The sequence below is a fragment of the Amblyraja radiata genome, chromosome 3 (genome assembly GCF_010909765.2).
Source record: "Amblyraja radiata isolate CabotCenter1 chromosome 3, sAmbRad1.1.pri, whole genome shotgun sequence".
NCBI classification, from domain to species: Eukaryota; Metazoa; Chordata; class Chondrichthyes; order Rajiformes; family Rajidae; genus Amblyraja; species Amblyraja radiata.
In genome coordinates, this window is record NC_045958.1 from 117,252,011 (window position 1) to 117,277,953 (window position 25,943).

The 25,943-nt window shown below is 42.2% G+C and overlaps 1 protein-coding gene across 5 annotated transcripts in view; it reads right to left on the bottom strand.

Annotated features, from left to right (window-relative positions):
- fcho2 (FCH and mu domain containing endocytic adaptor 2) overlaps nt 1-25,943 on the bottom strand; it is a 159,854-nt gene that overhangs the window by 78,878 nt on the left and 55,033 nt on the right. For all 5 annotated transcript variants that reach the window (XM_033018685.1, XM_033018684.1, XM_033018686.1 and 2 more), the window contains exons 8-12: nt 25,349-25,445; nt 9,402-9,446; nt 5,783-5,855; nt 3,231-3,255; nt 1,424-1,481 (exon numbers count right to left, since the gene is read on the bottom strand). In XM_033018685.1, the coding sequence (XP_032874576.1) occupies nt 1,424-1,481; nt 3,231-3,255; nt 5,783-5,855; nt 9,402-9,446; nt 25,349-25,445 (298 nt within the window). The remainder of the gene's footprint in view (nt 1-1,423; nt 1,482-3,230; nt 3,256-5,782; nt 5,856-9,401; nt 9,447-25,348; nt 25,446-25,943) is intronic.

Sequence of the window (25,943 nt, forward strand, 5' to 3'; positions counted from 1 at the left end):
TTTCGGTTTCATCATGTAGAAATTACAGCTGTGTTTATACATAGTCCCCCCATTTCAGGGCACCATAATGTTTGGGACACATGGCTTCACATGAGTTTGTAATTGCTCAGGTGTGCTTAAATGCCTCCTTAATGCAGGTATACGAGAGCTCTCAGCACTTAGTCTTTCCTCCAGTCTTTCCATCATCTTTGGAAACTTTTATTGCTGTTTATCAACATGAGGACCAAAGTTGTGCCAATGAAAGTCAAAGAAGCCATTATGAGACAGAGAAACAAGAATAAAACTGTTAGAGACGTCAGCCAAACCTTAAGCTTAGCAAAATCAATGTTTGGAACATAATTAAGAAGAGCATTAATGAGCTTACTAATCGAAAAGGGACTGGCAGGCCAAGGAAGACCTTCCCAGCTGATGACAGAATAATTCTCTCTATAATAAAGAAAAATCCCCAAACACCTGTCTGACAGATCAGAAACACTCTTTAGGAATTTTTCAATTCTTGAGCGGCCAAGTCAATCACCCGATCTGAACCCAATTGAGCATGCCTTTTATATGCTGAAGAGAAAACTGAAGGGGACGAGCCGCCAAAACAAGCATAAGCTAAAGATGGCTGCAATACACGCCTGGCAGAGCATCAACAGAGAAGACACTCAGCAACTGGTGATGTCCATGAATCACAACTTCAAGCAGTCATTGCATGTATAGGATATGCAACAAAATACTAAACATGACTAGTTTCATTTACATGACATTGCTGTGTCCCAAACATTATGGAGCCTGAAATGAGGGACTATGTATAAACGACTGCTGTAATTTCTGCATGGTGAAACCAAAATGTATAAAAATGGCCTTTATTAAAATCTGTCAATGTGCACTTTATCCACATGTGATTTTTTTTTTAACAAAAATCTCAAATTGTGGAGTACAGAGGCAAATAAAGAAATGATGAGTATTTGTCTTAAACATTATGGAGGGCACTGTAGTGTCATAGAGTGATACAGTGTGGAAACAGCCCTATGGCGCAACTTGCCTACACCGGCCAACATGACCCAGCTACCCTAGTCCCACCTGCCTGCGCTTGGTCCATATCCCTCCAAACCTATCCTATCCATGTACCTGTCTAACTGCTTCTTAAACGTTGGAATAGCACCTGCCTCAACTACCCCCTCACAGCTTGTTCCATACATCTACCACCCTTTGCGTGAGAGTTTGATGATGATTTGAAGTACAAGTTGTTAACATTCCACTCTTTCTGAAAATGTTGTCTATTGTACTTTCTGATTAATTTTACTCTGAATAGCAGTTTGTTGACTGACATACACAATATATCACAGTTGCTTGTAGGCATTATGCACCACAATAGCTGCCTGAATATAATACTGAAATAAAGATAACATTCAAATTGGTTAGTTCAAGTTAAGGATATTAGTTTGATTCGCTTCTGGCTTGATACAGAAACCTTCCTCGTCCACCTCTGGTATATTCTAATGAAGAAACAGAATGATATAATGGTTAACTACAACAAGATGCATTTGTATTTCCAATAGGCTCTCTGCCACTTAGTATCAGACCACTAAAATTAGTAAACCTGGGCATAAAATAAAGCTAACTATCTGTGAAGAATCAGGAAAACTAATACAAAGAATTATCTCTTAAATAGGAAATGCAATATATCAGACAAATTATTTTCTTGAGTTAAGGTTAGAAGCTTTACAAAATAAGTAACGAATAATATAGTTTGTGAAACGATTGACTAACAAAGTTTAGAAAAACAAACATAATGTCCTGATCAACTGCATAAAGTGGACTTCTTGGTTCAGGGCAATTCCTAAGTGAACTACAACAGGAGAATATCAGAAAACACTTTTTTGCACTGAGTATATTTATTCTAAAGAATCTAGCTTCTTATTAATATATGTTACTGAATTGCATTCAAAGGCTGGGACAGTTTTCTGCTGCTATGAGTTTGTTGATCCTTTGCATCCTGGACCATACTGTTTCTTGCAACATAGTCCAGGATGTAGTCATTTGCTAGGAGGTTGGTTCTGGTGAGGGAATGGCCTAGACCAGTGGTTCCCAACCTTTTTTAGTTCATGGCCCCCTTGAGCTCTTTAATTTTTCTGTGCCCCCCCGACATTATTAGCAGAAAAAAAGTGGCCCCCTTCATTGAACCTGTGGCCCCCTAAATCCCCAAGTTTTTCTGTGGCCCCCCCTGAAATTTGCCATGGCCCCTTGGGGGCCATATGGCCGCAGGTTGGGAATCACTGGCCTAGACAATCATCAGGGAGGTCGAGGTCACAGATTCTCTGGCTATCAAAGCTGCTGTGTCAATGTCCTTAATTTCGCATTCCAAATCAATTAAAAAAAAATCTAAATCAAAAGACTAAAAACACATGTTCTTAAAAACATTTGACAATCAAGTCACAATTAAATAACTTCACTTTCTCCTGGCAGCCAAGTTCTCACATTCAGTTCAATGTGCTACTTATGACAGATTAATCACACAATTCCAAATAATTGAAGTTCTAATACCTTTAATTTGAAGTACTGGGAGTAATCAACTACACATTTCCTGTAACTTGTATTGCCATGAGGATCCAATAAAGATTATAGCGTGAACTGCATGTTCATTTTTTTAAATATTAGATTTTTTCAGCAATGTTTTCAAAACTATGGAATAAAATTATCTTCTTCCACATCTATACATGTATTTGCCTCTTAAGAAACATTTAGCCACACCTGATCAATCTTCATATATCACAACAGTCAGAAATCTCAATCTCACATGTCAAAAGACAGTAGGTGCAGGAGTAGGCCATTTGGCCCTTCGAGCCAACACCGCCATTCACTGTGATTATGGCTGATCATCCACAATCAGTACCCCGTTCCTGCCATTCCGGGAATTAACCTCGTGAACCTACGCTGCACTCCCTCAATAGCAAGAATGTCCTTCCTCAAATTTGGAGACCAAAACTGCACACAATACTCCAGGTGTGGTCTCACTAGGGCCCTGTACAACTGCAGAAGGACCTCTTTGCTCCTATACTCAACTATACTCAAGTTCACAATGCCCACAATAGCAAAAGAAGAAAGGAAAGATCATCCTGATAGTTTTGCTCATCATTATTTTACGATGAAATGTAATGTCCACGGGTATAAAAATAATTACATTGAATTATGAATAATAGTCCTGCGACCATTACCATGTTTCTACTTTTGCTTGATTTACTTACAACTGAATCAGCATCTGGAGATTCCCTGTCGGAGGAATCAAACAAAGTGAAATTATAGTCACTGTAAATATTCTAATAATTAATACATAAAACAAACCTAATTAACGTATACCCACAATCATTAACATTTATAATAGAATAATTTGCAATTTCAAATATAAAGACACTTATTGCATTGGATTAGCTTTCAGATACTGTCCATGATGCTGTTGTCAGGTTTTTTTCAAATCAACTTGCCATGCTACATATAGAAAAGATCTGCTGCTGTTTGACAACGACCTAAGCAACCTAATATTCTTCAAACCAAACAGTACAAAATATAATGGTTCATATTTTTTCAGGAAAATTGGATATTAATTTGCAATTCTGACATCAAATTCCATAAGATAGATAGATAGATATAATTTATTTGCCACACAACCAGGGTTGGTGGAAATTTGGGTTGTCAGCAGCAGTACAATAATAAAGAACACACAATAAAACTGTAACACAAACATCCACCACAGCATTCATCACTGTGGTGGAAGGCACAAAAATTTGGCCAATCCTCCTCCATTTCCCCCCCGTGTACAGGACCAGAGTCCAGTCAGTCCAGGATCGTCTCTTCCTCACTGGAGACCGCGGCTTTAGATTGTTGTAGGCCGCAGGCCGGCGGTCGAGATTTAAAGTCCCCGCCGCAGCCAGAAGCACCGTAGACTGCAGGGCCGGCGGTCGAAGCTCCCCTCCAGGGGAGATGGTAAGTCCATGCCGCACCCGCGGTAGAAGTTGGCCGCGGGCCGGCAGTGATGGCTGCTTCTTCCCCCGGGTCCCCAACGTGAGATCCCGGGCTGTAGACGCCGCACCAGCTGGAGCTCTGCAGACCGCGGCTTCAGGCTGCGACTTCAGGCTGCCGGCTGCCCCGGGCCAGCGAAACGGAGCGCTCCCCTCCAGCGAGGGTCGCCCGCTCCACGCTGAGAGTCCACGCTGCGCCCGCCGCTGAAGCCCCGGGCGCGTCTCCGGGAAAGGCCGCGTCGATCCTCGATGTTAGGCCACGGGGGAGGCGACCTGGAAAAAGTCGCCTCTCCATGGAGGAGGCGACTGAAGCGGTTTCCCCCTCACCCCCCCACACCACCCCCCACACAAAACACACGAAGAAACACAAAATACACACTTTAAAACATACTAAAAAATTTAAAAAAGCTGGAAAAACTGACGCGCTGTACCATAATACATGGTACGACCATAAAAGAGAAACAAAAGACTGACTAAATCACAATGTTACTCCGGAAAGTTTTGATTTTTAAAAGGACAAACTGTGAGAGTAAAAATGCCCATGGTTGGATGGTTGCTTTTCTCACTCAATCTTAAAAAGAGTCTAACTGAAAGACTCCCTCGCTTCTGTTACAAGTTCAAGTTGAAAAGCGCACTGGAATTAGAAAGTGCTTGTATGTCATACTGGCAATTTAGCGATGTGGCAATATCTCAACAGCTTTCAGGCATCAGCTGATTAGAGGCAAGCAATGTCTCATGGCACATGTGACTGTTTCGAACAGCAAAAGGTGAGAGTCCTGAGGTAACTCAGTGGGACAAGCAACATCTTGGGAGAATATAGATGGGTGACATTTCAGGTTGGGATCATTCTTCAGACTGATTGAAGTGGGGAGAAAGCTGGAAGAGAGAGGAGGGAGCAGGAATAACCCTGGCGAGTTGATAGGTAGATACAGACGAGGGGGGCAGGGGGGTAGATGGACAGATGCGGAAAAGCTGTGAGATAAGGACTGCAGAAGTGCATATTATAAATAATTATGAACCAAATGCATTATAATCTTCAGGACTCAACTTTGAATTAAATGATTTTGGAGCAACATCCTTACAGTTTGCATGAGAACTGGGTGGTTCTGAGAAACATTTCCATTTTTAATCTCCACTGATGCCAGACCTGCTGAATATTTTCAGCTTCAATTTTTACTTTAAATCTACAGCGGCTACAGTGTTTTGTATCTCACATTCCCAGCATGAGATTTTGTCTCCATCCACACCACTCATTCATCAATTAATTCTCCTCCGGATAAATCAGTTGCAATTAACAAACCTTCACCATCCTCTCTGAGCATGTCGTTGAGACATAAACATTCTGAAAGAGACTGACAGAAAAGATGACAAGACTCTATTTTCTCAAAGTGGAGAGTGGAGAACTAGGGAGGAAAGACTCAAGATTAGGGTCAATTATTTTGGACCAAAATGAGGAGAAACTCCTTTTGGTTGTGGCCAATTTTTTTTGCATACAATTTTGAAATTCTCTGAATTAGAGGGCTGTGCATATTATTTCGTTAGGTATGTTTAAGATCAAGAGTGAACCTTTTTATAAACTAAAGATATTATTGGATGTGATAATTGGAGGGGAAAGTGGACACGGTACAGGTTCAGCTATGAACATTGAATGATAGAACGGGTTCAATTGGCCATAAAACACACTTCTGCTTCAATATGCTATATTTATATGCTGCAATAAACTGATGAGTTATATGCGATAGTTAACCTATGCACAAAAAATATTAAAAACATGAACTTACACTGAATCCGTATCTTTGTCTCTTTTCTTTCGTCCAGGTATTCCAAGAGTTTTCCTTCTGGACTTCTTCACCCCTGCATTGGAAATATCATTTTGCAAACTCAACCCAACAAGAAAAAACCTTGTTCTATCAAGTTCTAAAAAGGCAATTGGTCCTCTAAGATCCAAATTATTTAATAAAGTCATAGAATCATACAGCACAGAAATCTACCCCTCAGCCCAACTTGTCCATGTCAATCAAGATGCCTCATCTACGCTAGTCTCATCTGTCTGCGTTGACCCATATCCATCTCAAACTGCCCTATCCATCAGGCACGTGCCGTGAGTAATTACTCGGGGAAGGCAGTCAGTCGACTTTAAAAAAAATCTTAAACCGCGCATGCGCAGATTGTTCTCCTCTCCGTAAAAATAAAGAATAAAAATAAAGAAAGTAACAATTCAATTTGCCCGAAGATTCCAAATCTCCTTCATTCTGAATTACTGAATGGGTGGGGGGGGGGGGTGTAGGGTGACGGCAGGTGGAGAGATGGTGGGGAAAACGGGAGCACACCAGGACAAGTTGAATCAGTTGTGATCTTATTGAATGACAATACTAGTTCAAGGGACCAATTGGGGGGAGAGTTCCTTTCACAGCGTGTGGCGAGTCTAGCCAGGGGTAAAGTTGCGGGGAGGGCAGGAGCGTTGAGAAGGAGGGGGTCGGGGATCATGTCAGCAACTCACTCACTTACCGCTGCCGCTGCGCTCCAGGCACGGAGCCACAGCATTGTGGCCGGGGAGGGAAGCAGCTCGGGTGGCCCTCAGCGCCTTCTGCCGGCCCGCTCACCTCTGGCACTGCTCTCCATCTGAACAGTAAGGGGACCAGCTCAAGAGCAAAGATCATAGAGCGGAGCGGGTCAGCGGGCGATGGATAACAGGACAGCGGGCAGTGGACACTCCTGTGTCAGCGCGAACAAGGGACCAATTGAGGTTACTCGCACTGACACATGGAGTAAGCTCCACTGCCCGCTGTCCTGTTTTCCATCGCCCGCTGAACCGCTCTTGAGCTGGTTGCTCTGGCATGATCCCCGACACCCTCCTTCTCAACGCTCCTGCCTTCCCGCAACTTTACCGCTGGCCAGACTCCCCACAAACGCTGTGAAAGGAACTCTCTCTCCTCCTCCCCCCCCCCCCGCGGCGCTGTCCTTTTACAGCCGCTTCCTACTTTAAAGCCGCAGTAAGCTGCTGCGCATGCACAGTACACAGTCCACGCTGCAAAGGCAGAATTTCAGTTGCCTTCAGCTCTGCTTGAAATTGACGGTTTGAAGCAGCGTCCACGGCACGTAGGCTGCACACACTTTCCCGTATTACATGTACCCAGCGCATGAAAGCCACAGAGAATTATGCTTACCTTAGAGATCGATCTCTTAGGCAGGCATAATTCTCCCGTGCCTTTACTATATATATTTAATAATTATCATTTTATAATTTTAGTCAGGGTAGGCAGTGCCTACCTTGCCTACCCTGATGGCACGCGCCTGCTATTCATGTACCTATCCATGCCAAAAGATGCGCTTTCTAAATAGGAGAGGTATCATTTATTTTCAAATAATTCTCCATATCTCTCCCAAGAGCCATCCATCTCCATTGTGGTTTTATTCCTTTTCAGTGCAGGCTTAAAGGGTAAGGTGGGACTAAGAACCTATGAGAAATGGTGAAGAGAAGGAGAAAGAAATGGGTAGGAGATGAAGTAGAATGGAAAACATCCATGGAGTGAAGAAGGATAAGGAAGAAAAGGAAACAGTTTTTCTGTTACTCCAAACTTGTCCTGTTTTCCATTTAGCCCTGTTTCGTTGATATGGAAGAATTGAAAAGATGGTATAGAGAGAATACATAAAGAATGAGATGGCACGATGGCGCAGCGGTAGAGTTGCTGCCTTACAGTGCTGGAGACCCATGTTCGAACACGACTACAGATGCTGTCTGTACGGAGTTTGTATGTTCTCCCCATGACCGCGTGAGTTTTCTACAAGATCTTCGATTTCTTCCCACACTCTAAAGACGTACAGGTATGTAGGTTCATTGGCTTGGTGTATGTGTAGGATGTGTAATGTTAATGGGTAGGGATTGCTGGGCAGTGCGGACGTAGTGGGCCGAAGGGCCTGTTTCCGCACTATCTCTAAACTAAACTAATGAGATCTTGATGAGTAAGATGAATTAGGTAAAGTGTTTCAGTATATTATTGCACTATGTAAGAAGAAAAGATGAAAGTGAATGAAAGCTTATTGTGACAGTTAAAATAAATCTCTAGCTTGGTGGAGAGCAAGAGAATTTGTTCAAGGCAGGATTTAAAAGTAGCAGCTTTATAAACACCTTACTTATGACATCAACATCATCAATGTATGCATGTGAACAAATTATATAGAGCAACATTATTAATAATAGAAACTAATAGTTTGAATGCTCCAAGGAAAATGTTTTGCCTTTGAGAAAGTGGTGAGAAAGAGAAAGGAGGGAATAGAGAGTAAAAGAGAGGTGGTAAAGAAAGGAAGAGCAGGGAAAAGAGACAAATAGATAAAACGACAGGGAAAGAGTGATATACCTCAAAGAAAGGGATGAGAGCAAATGTGAAAAAAAGCGTGCAGAGAGGGACAAGAAGAGGTAAAGGACATGGAGGAAAAGAATGGTGGAAGAGGAGCAGGCAGAGAATGAAGGGGCGGAGAGAGTGAAGGGCTAATGCAGCAGAGAGATTGATGAAAAAAAGCAAAAAGGGAGGGAAAGAGCAAAGAGATAGGAAGGAGAGCAGCAAAAGCGAAGAACACAGTATGGGGGGAAAAAGCAAAGAAAGAGGGAGATCAGAAAAGAGGGAAAGAGGCAAGAGCATGAAACAGGAAAGAGAGGAACAGAAAAAGAGGGAAGAGAACAGAAAGTCGGAAAGGGCAGGGAAGGGGGGGGGGGGGGGGGGGGGGGGTGGGAGGAGAGCATCAATCAGCGTGAGGGGAAAGTGAGCAAAGAAAAGGGGAGGAAATTAGACAGAAAGGCAGAGAAGTAGAGGGAGAGCAGAGACACAGGTGGGAGTACAACAAAAAGAGAGGGAGTGGAGAGTAGGGAGAAAGAGCAGAAGCAGAAAGAGAGAGGGAAGAGAGCAGTGAGAGAAAAATAAAGTGAAGCGAGAGAACAGAGAGATAAGTGTAGAGAAAGAGCGAGAGAAGGAGAGAAGAGATAGGAGGGAAAGCTGTGAGTAACAGGGAAGGAAGTAAAGGGGATGAAAACAGAGAGACGGGAAGAAAAAAGAAGATATGGAGAAGAGCAGTGAAATAGTAGGAGGGGTGGAGAGCCATATGAAAGAAAACAGGATGATGGGTAAAATGAAAGAGGGGGTCATTCTGAAGAAGGGTCTCAACCCGAAACGTCACCCATTCCTTCGCTTCATAGATGCTGCCTCACCTGCCGATTTTCTCCAGCTTTTTGTCTACCTTTTATTTTTCCAGCATCTAGTTCTTTCTTAAACATGTAATAATGTTAAATCTTTCCTTATTACTATATGACATTAACACATTAAAAATTAACCTAGAAATTTGTGATCGCCTTATTTTTGGGGAATTAAGTAACATGTTTATATTTAACAAAAGTAGAAAATGTACCTTCTAAAACATTGGTTACGTTACATTCTTCAAATTCAACAGAACCTGAAACAAAAAGAAAAGAATAACCATATTTTCCTGCAGATTTCGCCAGAAATTTGTAAAATGCCAAATCAGCAGTCAAATTATTTTTTTTATGGAGAGATGCTTAATTTTTGATTATTTTTATATCTTATACATTTAGAATATCTTCAATATGAATCAGATAACTTTTATATGACGTTTTTGCCCAAAAATCTTCTACTTTGTTTCAAGAGATTATTTAGTTCTGGGCAGAAGCAACAAATGAGGTGAGCAGGATCATCTCCACCCTCTATATCTCTTCAGAAAGGCATAAAACTGTGGTGAATATGTTTCCAGGCCAAACAACCAATCTAATCGAAAGAATACCCAGAAGCAATAGCCCTTAGTTATTTATCTAGTTTTTCTCAGATAAGTTCACCAAGTAGGAATAGTTCAGAAAAGGCAAGTTCCCTTTGCTTTCAGACCACAACTAAATGTTAAGGCCTTAAATGGAACTTCATTTGTCCAAGATGCAAATGCACAGTGAAATTCTTTTTGCATTTTTACACAAGCAGGTGTGACCATATTTTGGCACCATTTCCAAAGACCAAAGTCCGGGCCACCTGCGCTTGGTCTACTGGAGTGATTCACGATCCAGATAAGCCCCAGACTCCTGCAAGGCCTTCCTCCGCCACCTTCAACCAGATCCGCCCGCGAATCAAAGCTGACTGGCTGTTATTTACAGCTTCAAACCAAACGAATTCCACAGTTGATAGTTATTACCAATCCCATATTTTCTTAGACAATGGCAATTAAGTTCTTAGTGGTTCAACAGAACAAAACAGACTCTCTGGAATAAATAGAGTGAATCAAAACTAAATCAGAGTGGAGGGAAGTGTTCAGAAAATAATCTAAAACACTTTCCAGTTGACATGAAATATAGCCATGAGCAATGAAAAAGATAAACACAGAATTAAAAAGAGGATGTTGCAATTGGTAAGAAATATAAAAGCATGTAAATAAATATTAAAGGGATATCAAAATCAACTGTGTGCACCACTTCAATTTTATAGGAACAGAGTATATTTGAACCAACACAAGCCCATTAAAAACTAATAACAGTAAACGTTAAAGAAATATCAGAAAATCTGAATAATACCTTAACTGTAGCAAGTAGAGGAAGAGGGTAGCATGCTAACAATCCCTCCAAAAATTGCTAAAGAAGAATGGAGTCTAGCTAAAATTCACAAGTGCAATGTATTATTAAGGAAGGAAAATAAATGACACAGACAATGACAATCTATGAGGATTAGATAATTTCCATCTCAGACTTTTAATAGAATTGAGAAATAACATGGCTAGGAAGGAACTGCAGATGTTGGTTTACACCATAGACACAAAATGCTGGAGTAATTCACATGGCAGATATGCTAAATTCTGAAAAAGGGTCTCTACTCTGACCCGCTGAGTTACTCCAGCATTTTGTGTCTATTCAGTTTAAACCAGCATTTGCTGTTCATTTCTACATATATTGTTCCAATGTTCTCTTTTAGATTGGAGAATTGTAAAATGCCATTTACTATTTACGAAATAAAAATTCCAAGGTAACTACATAAATTCAAAAATCCATTTTGCGGCTTCAAAAATTGTCATTTAATTATGCCTTGATGATGAAAAAGAAAGCTATTTTTCCAAGTGAGGTGACATAAAGACAACATCAAAAGGAGTGGAAATGGGTGCATAAATTATTACAATAAATTACAGAATTGGAAAAAGTTATGGAAAAATACATTTAATCCAGCCAGATATAAGGGCAGTGCCTTCACATCTAGAATAAGTGGAATAGTTTCTAAACAGCAAAAAGCTAACAAGCCAAGTGCAAGATGACTTAATACTGTGTTATAAAGTCATTAGAATCATACAGGACAGAAACTGGATCTTTTGGGCTCAACTTGCCCAAGCCAATCAAGTTGCCCCATCTATATTAGTCACACCTGTCTGCGTTTGGCTTGCATCCCTCTAAACCTTTCCTATTCATGTACCCGTCCAAATATCTTTTAAATGTTGTTGAAGTACCTGCTTTGATTACCTTCTCTGGCAGCTCATTCCATATACCCACCACCCTCTGTGTGAGAAAGTTCACCCTCAGATTTCTAGTAAATCTTTCCCCTCTCACCTTAAACCTATGTCCTCTGGTTCTTGATACCCCTACTCTATGCATTCACCCTATCTATGCCTCTCATGGTCTTATACACATCTATAAGATCACCAATCAGCCTCCTGGCCTCCAAGGAATAAAGTCCTACTGCCCAGCCTCTTCCTATAATTCATGATCTCAAGTCCTTGTAAATCTTCTCTCTGCTCTTTCTAGTTTAACAACCTTCCTTGGGTGACACAAATTGAACGCAATACTCCAAATGAGGCCTCACCAATGTCTTGTACAACTGTAACATAACATCCCAACCTCTTTACTCAATACCATGGCTGATGAATGCCAATGTACCGAAAGCCTTCTTGAGTTGAAAGATGTTGGTTTACACCGAAGATAGACACAAACTACTGTAGTAACTCAGCGGGACAGGCAGCATCTCTGGAGAGAGGGAAAGGGAGACATTTCAGGTCGAGACCTGAAGAACAAAGCCTTCTTTACCACCTTATGTACCTGTGACACCACTTTCAAGGAACTATGTACCTGCACTCCTAAATCCCTCTGCTCTACAAACATACTACAAGTTTGGGAGATTTATATGCCTTTGGACTTCCACCACTTCCTTGACCATAATACGGACTGTCCTCAAAACATCTTCATTAACTCTCCCAGGTTCCCAATTCTTCACCTCTTTCTCCATGGCAAAAACAGAGGAGAAATATTTATTAAGGACCTTGCCCATCTCCTGCGGTTCCACACAGTGATTCTGAAAGGCCCTATTCACTCTCTATTTACCCTCCTTCCCTTAATGTACTTGGATTATTGAAGTGTTTCCCATAACGTACTTGGATTATTGAACTTTAACTGCCACAACAGCACCTGGGGCTACCGTTCAACAAACTCAGATGGTGCTGCACTAGAAGACTGGGCCTCCGCTACTGGCATTCAAATCCTGTACGACCCAAAACAACCGGACAGGTGGAACACCACTACCAACCCTGACTTGGCTCTTGCAAACCTGAATGGACCATGCCCACATCAGTCTGAAGAAGGGTTTCGACCTGAAATGTTGCCTATTTCCTTCGCTCCATAGATGCTGCCTCATCCACTGAGTTTCTCCAGCATTTTTGTCTACCCACACCATATAATCCTGGATCACTTCCCGAAATCACAACAACGTCCATCTATGATTATCCCGGACAACCCCATCGAGCTGGTCCCAACTAAATCTGCGAAGAGGTGGAATGTCCGCAAGGCCAGGTGGAAACAGTTCACAAGTCTGGTGGACTTCTGGATCGACAGCCTTCAATGAGCAGACGAGCAAACAGCGCAGCACATCATTTTGGACTGCGCTGTCCTCCGCCTCCCCTGGTGGAGGGGTAGACCTCACGGCCCTCGACAACAGCACATTGAACTGGCTACAGCGCCTGGAGGGCGTTACATAACCTCTGCTGCCTCAAACGCAAGAAGAAGATTGAAGATTGTAGATAGATGTAGAAAGTGATTAAATGATTTAAGGAATATAAGCAAATGATTAAAGGAATACAGCTAATAATGTCAGATTCGTTAAGAGGATTAGTATCTGATGGTAGATTATGTTGAACAAATTCGACTGTACAATACCCCAGTTTAATTAAACTTGGGAGTTATGATTTGTTCTGCTCACTACACTTTAGAAAAGGCATAAATACTTGGGTTTCAAAGCGTAAATTAAGAGGAGAAATTGTACAGACTATTGCTGTACTTCCTGGGTTTTGAAGGTTAACTTTCACCTGATGGAGAATCTAGAATAACTATTCAGGGTTTAAAAATCAGAACTAAAGTTATCAAGAATTAATTTAGCAGACATTTCTTCACACAAAGGGTGATATCTGCATTTGATAATTAATACTTGGTCAATAAGCGAGTTCAGTATTCTGAAAAATGCAAGGAATCATGGGATTTGTCAAAGGTCATTTGTGATAAAGATAAAGCGAACGAAGCGCTGGCTGCATAAACTGTGTATAAATTCTTGTCCTTATTCATAATTTATGTATTTATGCAGTATAATATAGATAAATGTGAGGTTATCCACTTTGGCGGCAAAAACAAGGGGGTAGATTATTATCTCAATGGGGTTAGGTAAGGGGGAGGTGCAGCGAGACCTTGGCGTCCTTGTACACTGAAAGTTGGCTTACAGGTACAGCAGGCAGTGAAGAAAGCTAATAGAATGTTGGCCTTCATAACAAGAGGATTTCAGTATAAGAGTAAAGAAGTTCTTCTGCAGTTGTATAGGGCTCTGGTGAGACCACATCTGGAATATTGTGTATAGTTTTGGTCTCCTAATTTGAGGAAGGACATCCTTGTGATTGAGGCAGTGCAGCATAGGTTCACGAGAATGATCCCTGGGATGGCGGGACTATCATATGAGGAAAGATTGAAAAGACTAGGCTTGTATTCACTGGAGTTTAGAAGGATGAGGGGGTATCTTATAGAAACATATAAAATCATAAAAGGACTGGACAAGCTAGATGCAGGAAAATTTTTCCCAATGTTAGGCGAGTCCAGAACCAGGGGCCACAGTCTTAGAATAAAGAGGAGGTCATTTAAGACTGAGGTGAGAAAAAACTTTTTCACCCAGAGTTGTGAATTTATGGAATTCCCTGCCACAGAGGGCAGTGGAGGCCAAATCACTGGATGGATTTAAGAGAGTTAGATAGAGCTCTTGGGGCTAGTGGAGTCAAGGGATATGGGGAGAAGGCAGGCACAGGTTATTGATAGGGAACGATCAGCCATGATCACAATGAATGGTGGTGCTGACTCGAAGGGCCGAATGGCCTCCTCCTGCACCTATTTTCTATGTTTCTATGTGTAAAAATATATTTTATCTGAGGAACGGGAGTGCCAGGTAGCAGGAGAGCAGGGTGTAACAGCGAGAGAGGGGGCAGATGCAAGTGGGAGACAGGGGTAGAGACTGGACTGGCGGAGACATTCTCGGCAGCTGAGCTGCTGCCTGTGTACACACCTGCATTTCATCCGTAGTCAGGATCGAACCAGGGTCTCCGGCGCTGGAAGTGCTGTTGAATTGTTACTGGACCGTCCCCGTCCCCTCCCGAGTGTCCCATCCCTGTCCGGGGGCGGCCGGAGATGTCCGGGGTGACACTGGACTGACGGGACACCGGCCTGGAGCAGTGGCGGCCCCAGGCTTACAGCCAGCGCAGAGAAGAACCTCTCGCCTTATCCCGTGGCTGTTGGTTAACCACCTCGGTGCCGGCAAAAGCCGAGCATCAGTCATCAACGGGGATGCACACAAAATGCTGCAGTAACTCAGCGGGACAGGCAGCATGGGTGGCGTTTCGGGTCGAGACCCTTCTCCAGAGATGTTGCCTGACCCGCTGAGTTACAGCAGCATGTTGTGTGCATCCCCGTTGAAGACTGGTGCTTGGCTTTCACCGGCACCGAGGGGGTTAACCGATAGCCACTGGATAAGGCGTGAGGTGCAGCTGACGGTCCCCGGCTTGTCGGGGAACGGGTTCCTCAGGAGTTGGAGCCGAATTGAGCAGGAGTTAGCGCTTCTTCAGCACGCTGGCTGTAAGCCTGGGGCTGCCACTGCTCTGGGCCGGTGTCCCGTCAGTCCAGGGCTGTTAATTAACCTGGTGGGACAGGCAGAGTTGCGCTGGAGTTAGCGCTTCTTGTCCGCGCTGGCTGTAAGCCTGGGGCCGTCACTGCTCAGGGCCAGGATCCCGTCAGTCCAGGGTCACCCCGGACATCTCCGGCCGCCCTCGGACAGGGATGGGACACTCTGGAGGGGACGGGGACGGTCCAGTAGCAATTCAACAGCGCTTGCAACACCGGAGACCCGAGTGCGATCCTGACTATGAATGAAATGCAGGTCTGTAAACATGCAACAACTTAGCTACCGAGAATGTTTATCTCCAGTGACCTATGACCTGGGCATGCCCAGTCGGAATATCAAACTCGTTTATTGTTAAATCCAAATCTGAGTGATTATTGTGAACGAAAGGAGATATGTGCATGTAGGTCACAAAAAAGCTAATTTTCTATCTAATTAATGGCATAGTGTTGAAGGATGTACAGTTCCCTCCATAATTTTTGGGACAAAGACCCATCATTTATTTATTTGCCTCTGTACTCCACATTTTGAGATTTGTAATAGGAAAAAAAATCACATGTGGTTAAAGTGCACCTTGTCAGATTTTATTAAAGGCCATTTTCATACATTTTAGTTTCACCATGTATAAATGACAGTTGAGTTTATACATAGTCCCCCCATTTCGAAGCACCATAATGTTTGGGACACATAGCTTCACAGGTGTTTGAAATTGCACAGGTGTGTTTAAATGCCTCCTTAATGCAGGTATAAGAGAGCTCTCAGCACATACTCTTTCCTCCAGTCTTTCCATCACCTTTAGAAACTTTTATTGGTGCTTATCAACATGAGCACCAAAGTTGTGCCAATGAAAGTCAAAGAAACCATTATGAGACTGAGAAATAAGAATAAAACTGTTAAGAGACATCAGCGAAACCTTAGGCTTTATTAGGCATCATTAAGAAGAAAGAGAGCACTGGTGAGCTTACTAATCGCAAAGGGACTGGCAGGCCAAGGCAGGTCAACCACAGCTGATGACAGAAGAATTCTCTCTTTAGTAAAGAAAATTCCCCAAACACCTGTCCGACAGATCAGAAAAACTCTTCATGAGTGGGTTTGTCAATGACCACCGTCCGCAGAAGACTTCATGAAGAGAAATACAGAGGCTACACTGCAAGATGCAAACCACTGGTTAGCTGCATAAATAGGATGGTCATGTTACAGTTTGCCAAGAAGTACTTAAAAGAGCAACCACAGTTCTGGAAAAAGGTTTTGCGGACAGATGAGATGAAGATTAACTTGCATCAGAGTGATGGCAAGAGCAAAGTACGGAGGAGAGAAGGAATTGCCCAAGATCCAAAGCATACCACCTCATCTGTGAAACACAGTGGCAGGGTGTTATGGTCTGGGCATATATGGCTGCTGAAGGTACTGGCTCACTTATCTTCATTGATGATACAACTGCTGATGGTGGTAGTATAATGAATTCTGAAATGTATAGACATATCCTATCTGCTCAAGTTCAAACAAATGCCTCAAAACTCATTGGCCCGCGGTTCATTCTACAGCAAGACAATGATCCCAAACATACTGCTAAAGCAACAAAGGAGTTTTTCAAAGCATAAAAATGGCCAATTCGTGAGTGGCCAAGTCAATCACCCGATCTAAACCCAATTGAGCATGCCTTTTATATGCTGAAGAGAAAACTGAAGGGAACTAGCCCCCAAAACAAGCACAAGCTAAAGTTGGCTGCAATATAGGCCTGGCAGAGCATCACCAGAGAAGACACTCAGCAACTGGTGATGTCCATGAATCGCAGACTTCAAGCAGTCATTGCATGCAAAGAACATGCAACAAATACTAAACATGATTACTTTCATTTACATGACATTGCTGTGTTCCAAACATCATGGTGCCCTGAAATGGAGGGACTATGTATAAACACTGCTGTACTTTCTACACGATGAAACCAAAAGGTATAAAAATGGCCTTTATTATAATCTGCCAATGTGCACTTTAACCACATGTGATTTTTTTCTATTATAAATCTCAAATTGTGGTGTACAAAGGCAAATAAATAAATGATGGGTCTTTGTCCCCAACATTATGGAGGGTGCTGTATACAAATGCTCCTCTTCCTAGGATCCTAAATTTTCAGTTAATGAGTACAAGGCCATGAGTACATCCAAGTGTACATACATATTTGGGTAGTTAGGTCAAATCCAGAAGGTGAAGTTGAGGAGTAGAGGTTTTCAAAATGTAATGTTTTCAAAACACAACATTTTGACCTGAAACATCATCTATCTATTTCCCTCCACAGATGCTTCCTGGCTTGAATGAGAGCCATGTTTTTTGCTCAAGATTCCAGCATCTACAATCTCTTGTATACTTATTTGGCAGAAAAGTTCTCCAAATGTCAGGAAGAAATGAAAGACATTTTATAAATGCAAGTCTCTTTTTTAAATGTACATTCGTAATGTGTTTGGAATAGTGAATAGTTAAAGGCCGGATAGAGTGGATGTGGAGAGGATGGTTCCTCTAGTGGGACAGTCTAGGACTAGAGGTCATAGCCTCAGAATTAAAGGACGTTCCCTTAGGAATGAGATGAGGAAAAATTTCCTTTGTCAGAGGTTGGTGAATCTGTTGATTTTTTTTGCCACAGAAGGCTGTGGAGGCCAAGTCAATGGATATTTTTAAGGCAGAGATAGATAAGATTCTTGATTAGTACAGGTGTCAGGGGTTATGGGGAGAAGGCAGGAGAATGGGGTAAGAAGGGAGAGATAGGTCAGCCATGATTGAATGGCAGAGTAGATTTGATGGGCCGAATAGCCTCATTCTGCTCCTATCACATGACCTTATGATATTCAATGTGTACCTACTATGGTTTGCCAATAATTAGATTACTGATGAGTAAAATTGAAACAAACATACATTGTTCTATCATTACACTGAACATAAATTATATTTCAGGTTACATTTTAATTTTCAGTGCGATGTCTGCCATGTTAAAAACAATTAAAATCAGCTGGTTAAACTTGAAAACACTAGTGTGATCTTGTGCTGTAAGCAACAAATAGACCAGAAAAAAAAATCTCATTTTGAGGATGTTGCCAGATTATCTATCCTTTAATAATCATTTCCCTGACATTGTAAAAATACAATCCTGGCAAAGTTAAAACTAAACCATCATTTATAAAGAGAGTATACTTCTGTAATCTTAGCAGCAACATCTTTGGATGTTGATTTACATTTTATAAATCTTAAAGGACCTATACAAGATTTGTTCACTAGAATGAAATACTGAGTACATCAACTGAGTACATCAAATGCCATTTTGGAAATGTCTTAAGTGTGTCTCTCAATGGAAAATACAATTCCAAATGAAAATATCAGATTAAACTATTAGCGCATCTAGTATTCAATGTGTCCAAATCATGTGATAATTTTTTTTTTAAAGTATTTCAATTTCCAGCTTTTGTAGCAAAGTTGGAATAACCAAAGCAAAACAAATGCCCATACTAAAAATTGTAAGCAAGCAACCGACCAATTTTTATAACGAGCTATGATTCAGTCATGAAATCACACATGACAGGACAATTTCTACATTGGATATGCTTCAAATGTTGCTGGAGATGACAAGCCTTTGCGTGCCTGGCGCTGAGCCAGTTGACAACTCAGCTGGATAGAAGCACACACTCTGACCCTCCTCACAGCGCGTCACTTCTGAATTGTTTCCGCAGTAGAAAGTTTATTCAACCTCTCTCTGAAAAGCACTGAACCGACTATCATTCTGCTATTTAATCATGGCAAAACATGTTATTTTTCTGACAGCACTAAAGCCAGAGTGCAATTTTTAATGAACAGCTTGATAGAAGAGGAATTTGAAATCTTTTAGCCTCAATTAATTCTGCTGTCAAAACAAAGGGTAACTGTTGGTATTTCAATGTTGACCTTCAACACAAAAGGTCAATTTTTCTGTGCTAATTCCAGAGTCTGAGCTCTTCCTGTTACTTCTAAATAACAGAAAATTACATTTGTATCTATGTTAAAAACAAACCATGGCAGATGGAGACCAATATATATATTATTAAATAGTAGTTTTTAAACATTAGAAGACAGCTATTTTATTTATTTATAGAACTTTAAGGGGAAATAAATTAGAAAGTACAATGAGTTAAATAATAATGCCCTCCATAATGTTTGGGACAAAGACCCATCATTCATTTATTTGCCTCGGTACTCCACAATTTGAGATTTGTAATAGAAAAAAACACATGTGGTCAGATTTAAATAAAGGCCCTTTTTATACATTTTGGTTTCACCATGTAGAAATGACAGCTATATCTATACATAGTCCCCCCATTTCAGGGCACCATACTGTTCGGGACACAGGAATGTCATGTAAATGAAAGTAGTCATGTTTAGTGTTTTGTTGCATATCCTTTGACTGCGTGAAGTCTGCGATTCATGGACATTACCAGTTGCTGGGTGTCTTCTCTGGTGATGCTCTGCCAGGCTGTATTGCAGCCATCTTTAGCTTGTGCTTGTTTTGGGGGATAGTCCCCTTCAGTTTTCTCTTCCGCATATAAAAGGCATGCTCAATTGGGTTCAGATCGGGTGATTGACTTGGCCACTCACGAATTGACCATTTTTTAACTTTGAAAAACTCCTTTATTACTTTAGCAGTATATTTGGGATCATTGTCTTGATCTAGAATGAACCGCCGGCCAATGAGTTTTGAGGCATTTGTTTGAACCTGAGCAGATAGGATGTGTCTATACACTTCAGAATTCATTATGCTACCAATGAAAGTAAGTGAGCCAGTACCTTCAGCAGCCATATATGCCCAGGCCATAACACCCCCACCACCATGTTTCACAGATGAGGTGGTATGTTTTGGTTCTTGGGCAGTTCCTTCTCTCCTCCATACCTTGCTCTTGCCATCACTCTGATACAAGTTAATCTTCGTCTCATCTGTCCACAAAACCTTTTTCCAGAACTGTGGTTGTTCCTTTAAGTACTTCTTGGCAAACTGTAACTTGGCCATCTATTTTTGTGGCTAGCCAGTGGTTTGCATCTTGCAGTGTATCCTCTGTATTTCTGTTCATGAAGTATTCTGCGGACAGTGGTCATTGACAAATCCACATCTGACTCCTGAAGAGCGTTTCTGATCTGTCGGACAGGTATTTGGGGATTTTTCTTTATTATAGAGAGAATTCTGTCATCAGCTGTGGTGGTCTTCCTTGGCCTGCCAGTCCCTTGTTGATTAGTAAGCTAACCAGTGCTCTCTTTCTTCTTAATGATGTTCCAAACAGTTGATTTTGGCTGATGTCTCTAACAGTTTTATTCTCAAGATTCAAGAGAGATTATTGTCATGTGTCCCTGATAGGACAATGAAATTCTTGCTTTGCTTCAGCACAACAGAACTGAGACTGAAATACCATCACAGCGAATGGGGGTTCGGGAAGGCACATCGGCGTTCTCCCTATCAAAGCATGCGTAAAACGCATTGAGCTCGTCAGGGAGTGATGTTTCGCCAACATTCGAGCTGCCTCAGCTGCCGAACATCTGTCTCATCCTCCAGTTTGGAGCAAAAGTCCCCTTTGGCCTTTTTGGTGGCCTTACCAAGGTCGTATCTGGACGTCTTATAGACCACTGTATCATCAGACATGAATGCCTGGTATCTGGTCTTCAGAAGAGTGCGGATCTCAAAGTTCATTCAAGGTTTCTGATTGGGAAATACTCGGAAGATTTTTGTAGGGGTGCGCTCTTTAATTGCTGCCTGTCGGCAGGAAGAAGCAGCAACGATCTATGGTCGGATTTACCGAAGTGAGGGCGAGGGATAGAGCGATAGGCATTCTTGATGGTGGTGTAGCAGTGGTCAAAGGTGTTTGGTGCAGCAGGAGACATGTTGGTGGAAGTTAGGGAGTGACTTCTTGAGGTTTGCCTTATTGAAGTCCCCAGCAATGTTGGTAAATGCCTCGGGGTAAGCCTGGTGTTTGTTGACCATGGCATGCAGCTCCTCCAGTGCCAGACGAACGTTTGCCTGGGGTGGGATGTAGACCGCTGGCAGGATGATGGAGGTGAATTCCCTTGGCAGGTAGAAGGGACGGCACTTCACTGCCAGATGTTCGAGGTGTGGAGAGCAGGAGTTGGACAGGACTGCCACGTCTGAGCACCATGCAGAGTTGACCATGAGGTAGACGCCCCCTCCTCTCCCTTTTCCAGATGAGAGTGTACGGTCCATACGGTGGATTTAGAACCCTTCAGGCTGGACCGCTGAGTCTGGGGAGCTGGGGGTGAGCCATGTCTCTGAAGCCATTGGGAGGTAGAAGGAGACACGAGGCATCGAGGAGATCTCTGATTGTGTGGAGCAAAGGCTCCTCTAGTATCATTGGTGTGGAGTGAAAATTGATCTGATCTGATCCCGCCTGGACCCACTGCGCACGCGCGGTGATACAGCATCATGTTACGTCCCTACTGCGTCACCGGCTTCCCCCAACTGCGCAGGCGCGGATGGCCATGATTTTTATTTTCAGCCAGTGGGATGGAGCCAGCATTTCGGGTAAACGCTGATTGCGCTCCAATTTTGTTTTTCCTCTGGAATTTTTCTTACTATGTGAAAACAGGCGGCCATGAAATGGCTACATGAAGATCAAATGCTAGTTTTATAACATTTCACCATTATAAAGAATTTTTATTTTTCAGTGATGGCAACATTGAGAAGTTGAATTACTTCTGTGGAACGTTTGTATTCATCTGAATGTTCCACACAGTGTTTCCACTTTGAAGGAAAACACCTGAAATTTGGGAAATTCTGGTTGTCTGCAGATAATTTTAGGGAAATTAAATAATTTCGGAAATTTCCTGACCCGGTAAGCCTTCCCCAACTGCGCACACGCAGAATCCGGGCCCACATCACACGCGCGGGGAGACGCCAAAGGGTCCAATCATGACCGTGGGATGATTTGCGGAATAAAAGTATGTACCTGGAAATTTACGACCATCCGCGCCTGCGCAGTTCGGTGAGGCCCATCAGCCGCATCACAATTGAAAATGGCGCCGGTGACATGTTAGGGACACCGACTGCCCGAGCATGCTCAGTGAGCCCGGTATCCGCGCGTGCGCAGTTGCGGCAGTGGTCGCACGTGCCCAGCTGCGGAAGCAGTCGCACATGCGCAGCTGCGGTAGCAGTCGCACATGCGCAGCTGCGGTAGCAGTCGCACATGCGCAGTTGCAGCAGCAGTCGTACATGCGCAGTTGGGGAAGGCTTACTGGGCCGGGAAATACCACCAAATTCCAGGTAATTTGAAATTCTATTTCAGGGAGAAAAAAAAATTTGAGGTGTGGAAGCTCTGGTCCCACACCTCCCAAGATCCTCACGTAAGTTACTGTTGCAGAAGTTTGACTGTTGCAGAATGCCAATTAACTGCAGCGTCTCAGTAGTCATGTTAAGAAATGTTAGCACTGAACCTGCACCAAGTCAGTCCTGAGGCAGGAACAGTGATCTCATTCATTTCAATGGAGAGGACCTGATGGTATACAAAGCGCGTGGACCTGATGGTATACCCGGTCGTATTCTCAAAACCTGTACAGACCAACTGGCTGGAGATTTTGCAGACATTTTCAACCACTCACTTCTGAGGTCTGACCTGCTTTAAAAGGGCATCAATAATATTGGTCCCCAAGAAGCGCAAGGTGATGTGCCTCAACGACTATCGACCAGTGGCACTAACGTCTGTGGTGATGGTGCTTTGAGAGGTTGATTATGGCGCATATCAACTCCTACCTCGACAAGAACCTCGACCCACTGCAGTTTGCTTACCGCCACAACAGGCCAGCAGTGGATGCGATCTCACTGGCTCTCCACTCCGCTCTCGACCACTTGGACAATAAAAACTCCTACGTCAGGCTGTTGTTCATAGACTACAGCTCAGCGTTTAATACCATCGTCCCCTCCAAGCTGGTTACCAAGCTCACGGATCTCTGCGCATCCCTCTGTAATTGGATCCTCGACTTCCTCATCCACAGACCAGTCTGTCCGTATTGGTAGAAATATGTCATCCTCGATAACAATCAGCACGGGAGCACCTCAAGGCTGCGTGCTCAGCCCCCTGCTGTACTCACTCTATACTCATGACTGTGTAGCCGGACATAGTGCGAACTCCATCATCAAGTTCGCCGACGACACCACTGTTGTGGGACGAATCACAGATGGCGATGAGTCAGAGTATAGAAGTGAGATTGATCGATTGACCAAATGGTGCCAGCACAACAACCTGGGTCTCAACACCAGTAGAACCAAGGAACTGATTGTGGACTTTGGAAGGGGAAGGATAGGGACCCACAATCCCGTTTATATTTATGGTGGAAAGGGTCAAAAACTTCAAATTCCTGGGCGTGCATATTTCCAAAGATCTTTTCTGGTCCCAGCACACTGATGCAATTATAAAGAAGGCACATCAGCACCTCTACTTCCTGAGAAGATTACAGAGAGTCGGTATGTCAAGGAGGATTCTCTCAAACTTCTACAGGTGCACAGTAGAGAGCATCCTGATTGGCTGCATCGTTGCCAGGTTCGGCAACTTGAACGTCCAGGAGCGGAAAAGACTGCAGAAATCACCGGCTCTGTCCTCCCCACCATCAAAGGGGTCTATTGCAGTCGCTGCCCCAAAAAGGCTGCCAACATCATCAATGACCCACACCATACTGGCCACACACTCATCTCACCGTTGCAATCGGGAAGAAGGCACAGGAGCCTGAAATCTGTAATCCAGATTCAGGAACAGCTACTTCCCCACAGCCATCAGGCTATTAACCACGACATCAAATAAGCTCTGAGCAATAACAGTCTATTATCATTACTGCACTATATCTGTTTATTTATTGTGTATATATGGTCTATGGTCTATAGACACAATTTTTATCTTCCGTTTTGTATTATGTTTACATATTCTGTTGTTGTACTGCAGCAAGTAAGAATTTCATTGTCCTATCTGGGACACATGACAATAAAACTCTTGATTCTTGAGGAAGAGTTGCAAAGGAGAGGTAAGTTTTAAATAATATGCACTATTCTGAACCAATTAATGCAAATATTTGGAATTGAAAACTTAAAAAGGTATTTAATTATTTTCTAAAGTATTTTCCAGAATTTTAATTTTGATTAAAAATCTGCATTTGATTTATGCAGATTTTTAGGATAATTCGATTCCTTTGTAATCACCACCATAAAATTACTTTCCTAATCCTTTCCCATTATCTTAGTATCTTGGTAGCAAATTCCCTAAATCCTAATAGCTCCTGGCATTCTATCTCAATTCTAACCAGACAGTAACTCTCTTTAACATTATGCTATTCTAATTTGTAACGGTATATTTGTTCCATACCGTTAGCAGCTCTCTTCCCATTCTCTTGTCTTCCCTGAATATAATATCCCTGAATACCATGCCATTTCTCACCTTACTTGAACAAAAGTCTGTTATTGTCAATGCAGCGTTGCAAAGGGAAGTGCTCCTGTACTTTTGCCTGTTATATGTAAGATGTATTTTATATTATGATAAAATAATTTGAATTGCTATTCTCAAATTATCAGTGATTTATAGCAAACAAAGTATGATTTTTGAAATTAAGACACAATTATGATGTAGGAAATATTTCCTGCAGTTGTTAAAATTGCATAGAATTGTGGACGCCGACCAACTCTCTTCCATTGACTGCATCTACACTTTACGCTGTCTCGACAAGCTCACAAACATAATCAAGCACAAGTCTTACCCTGGACACTCCCTATACTTCCCTCCCCCTTTGAGCAAGAGGGACAGAAGTGTAAAAATGCATACCTCCAGATTCAAGGAGTTTTTTTCCCCAGCTCAGGCAACTGAACTAACTAACTAGAGAGCGGTCCTGACCTACCATCTACCTCATTGGAAACCATCTTTCATCGGACTTTATCTTGCACTAAACATTATTCCCTTTATCGTGTATCTGTACTCTGGGGAAGGCTCGAATGTAATCATATACAGTATTTCCGTGAACTAGATAGCACGCAACAAAAAAGCTTTTCACTGTACCTTGTTACACATGGCAATAAATTAACCTAAGATGAATACACCAAAATTCTTAATAGACAAATGATACAATTGTATGAGGTTTCATCTACTCAGCAGAAATAGCTCATTAGCATTCAAGAGTATGCATGCTTACCAGGTCTGTCTTTACCAGTGCCTTTTGTTTCAGAAAACCTCTGTATCAAACTTTCAACTGTAGTATTCTCAATATTTTGCACTAACTCCTCGTGTACCTAGAAATCAAGAACAGTTTATTTTTAAATGGGTAGATGAAATATATTTTAAATAAATCTACTTTATTTACTGTAAGTGAAAATTGTAGAATGCCTGCAGTCAATAAACATTCAACAGGATATCTCCAAAGGATTGCTCTCTGAAGGATTTGAGAATTAAAAATCCCCATAATAAAAACCAAGATATTGTACCTTAAATTTCTAAGGTACAATATTGGAATAAAATAAGAAAATCTTTGCATATAGATGGTAAGATTTTACAACTATAAAAGATTGATAGATTAGTCCTCCATTCCCATGAGAATTTAATATGAAACATCATGACTCAATTCTTGCTTTTCCTTTGCTCCTCTCTTCCTTCTGTGAAGTAACCTGCTCGTAAATTGGCATTAAGGAAGGTTATTTTTGAAAGTTATGCTTGACAATATTAACAAGCTTTTTTGAGGGAGTTGACAGTGATATGTATTTTCTAGTGTGCTGGTACCTGAACATTGAAAT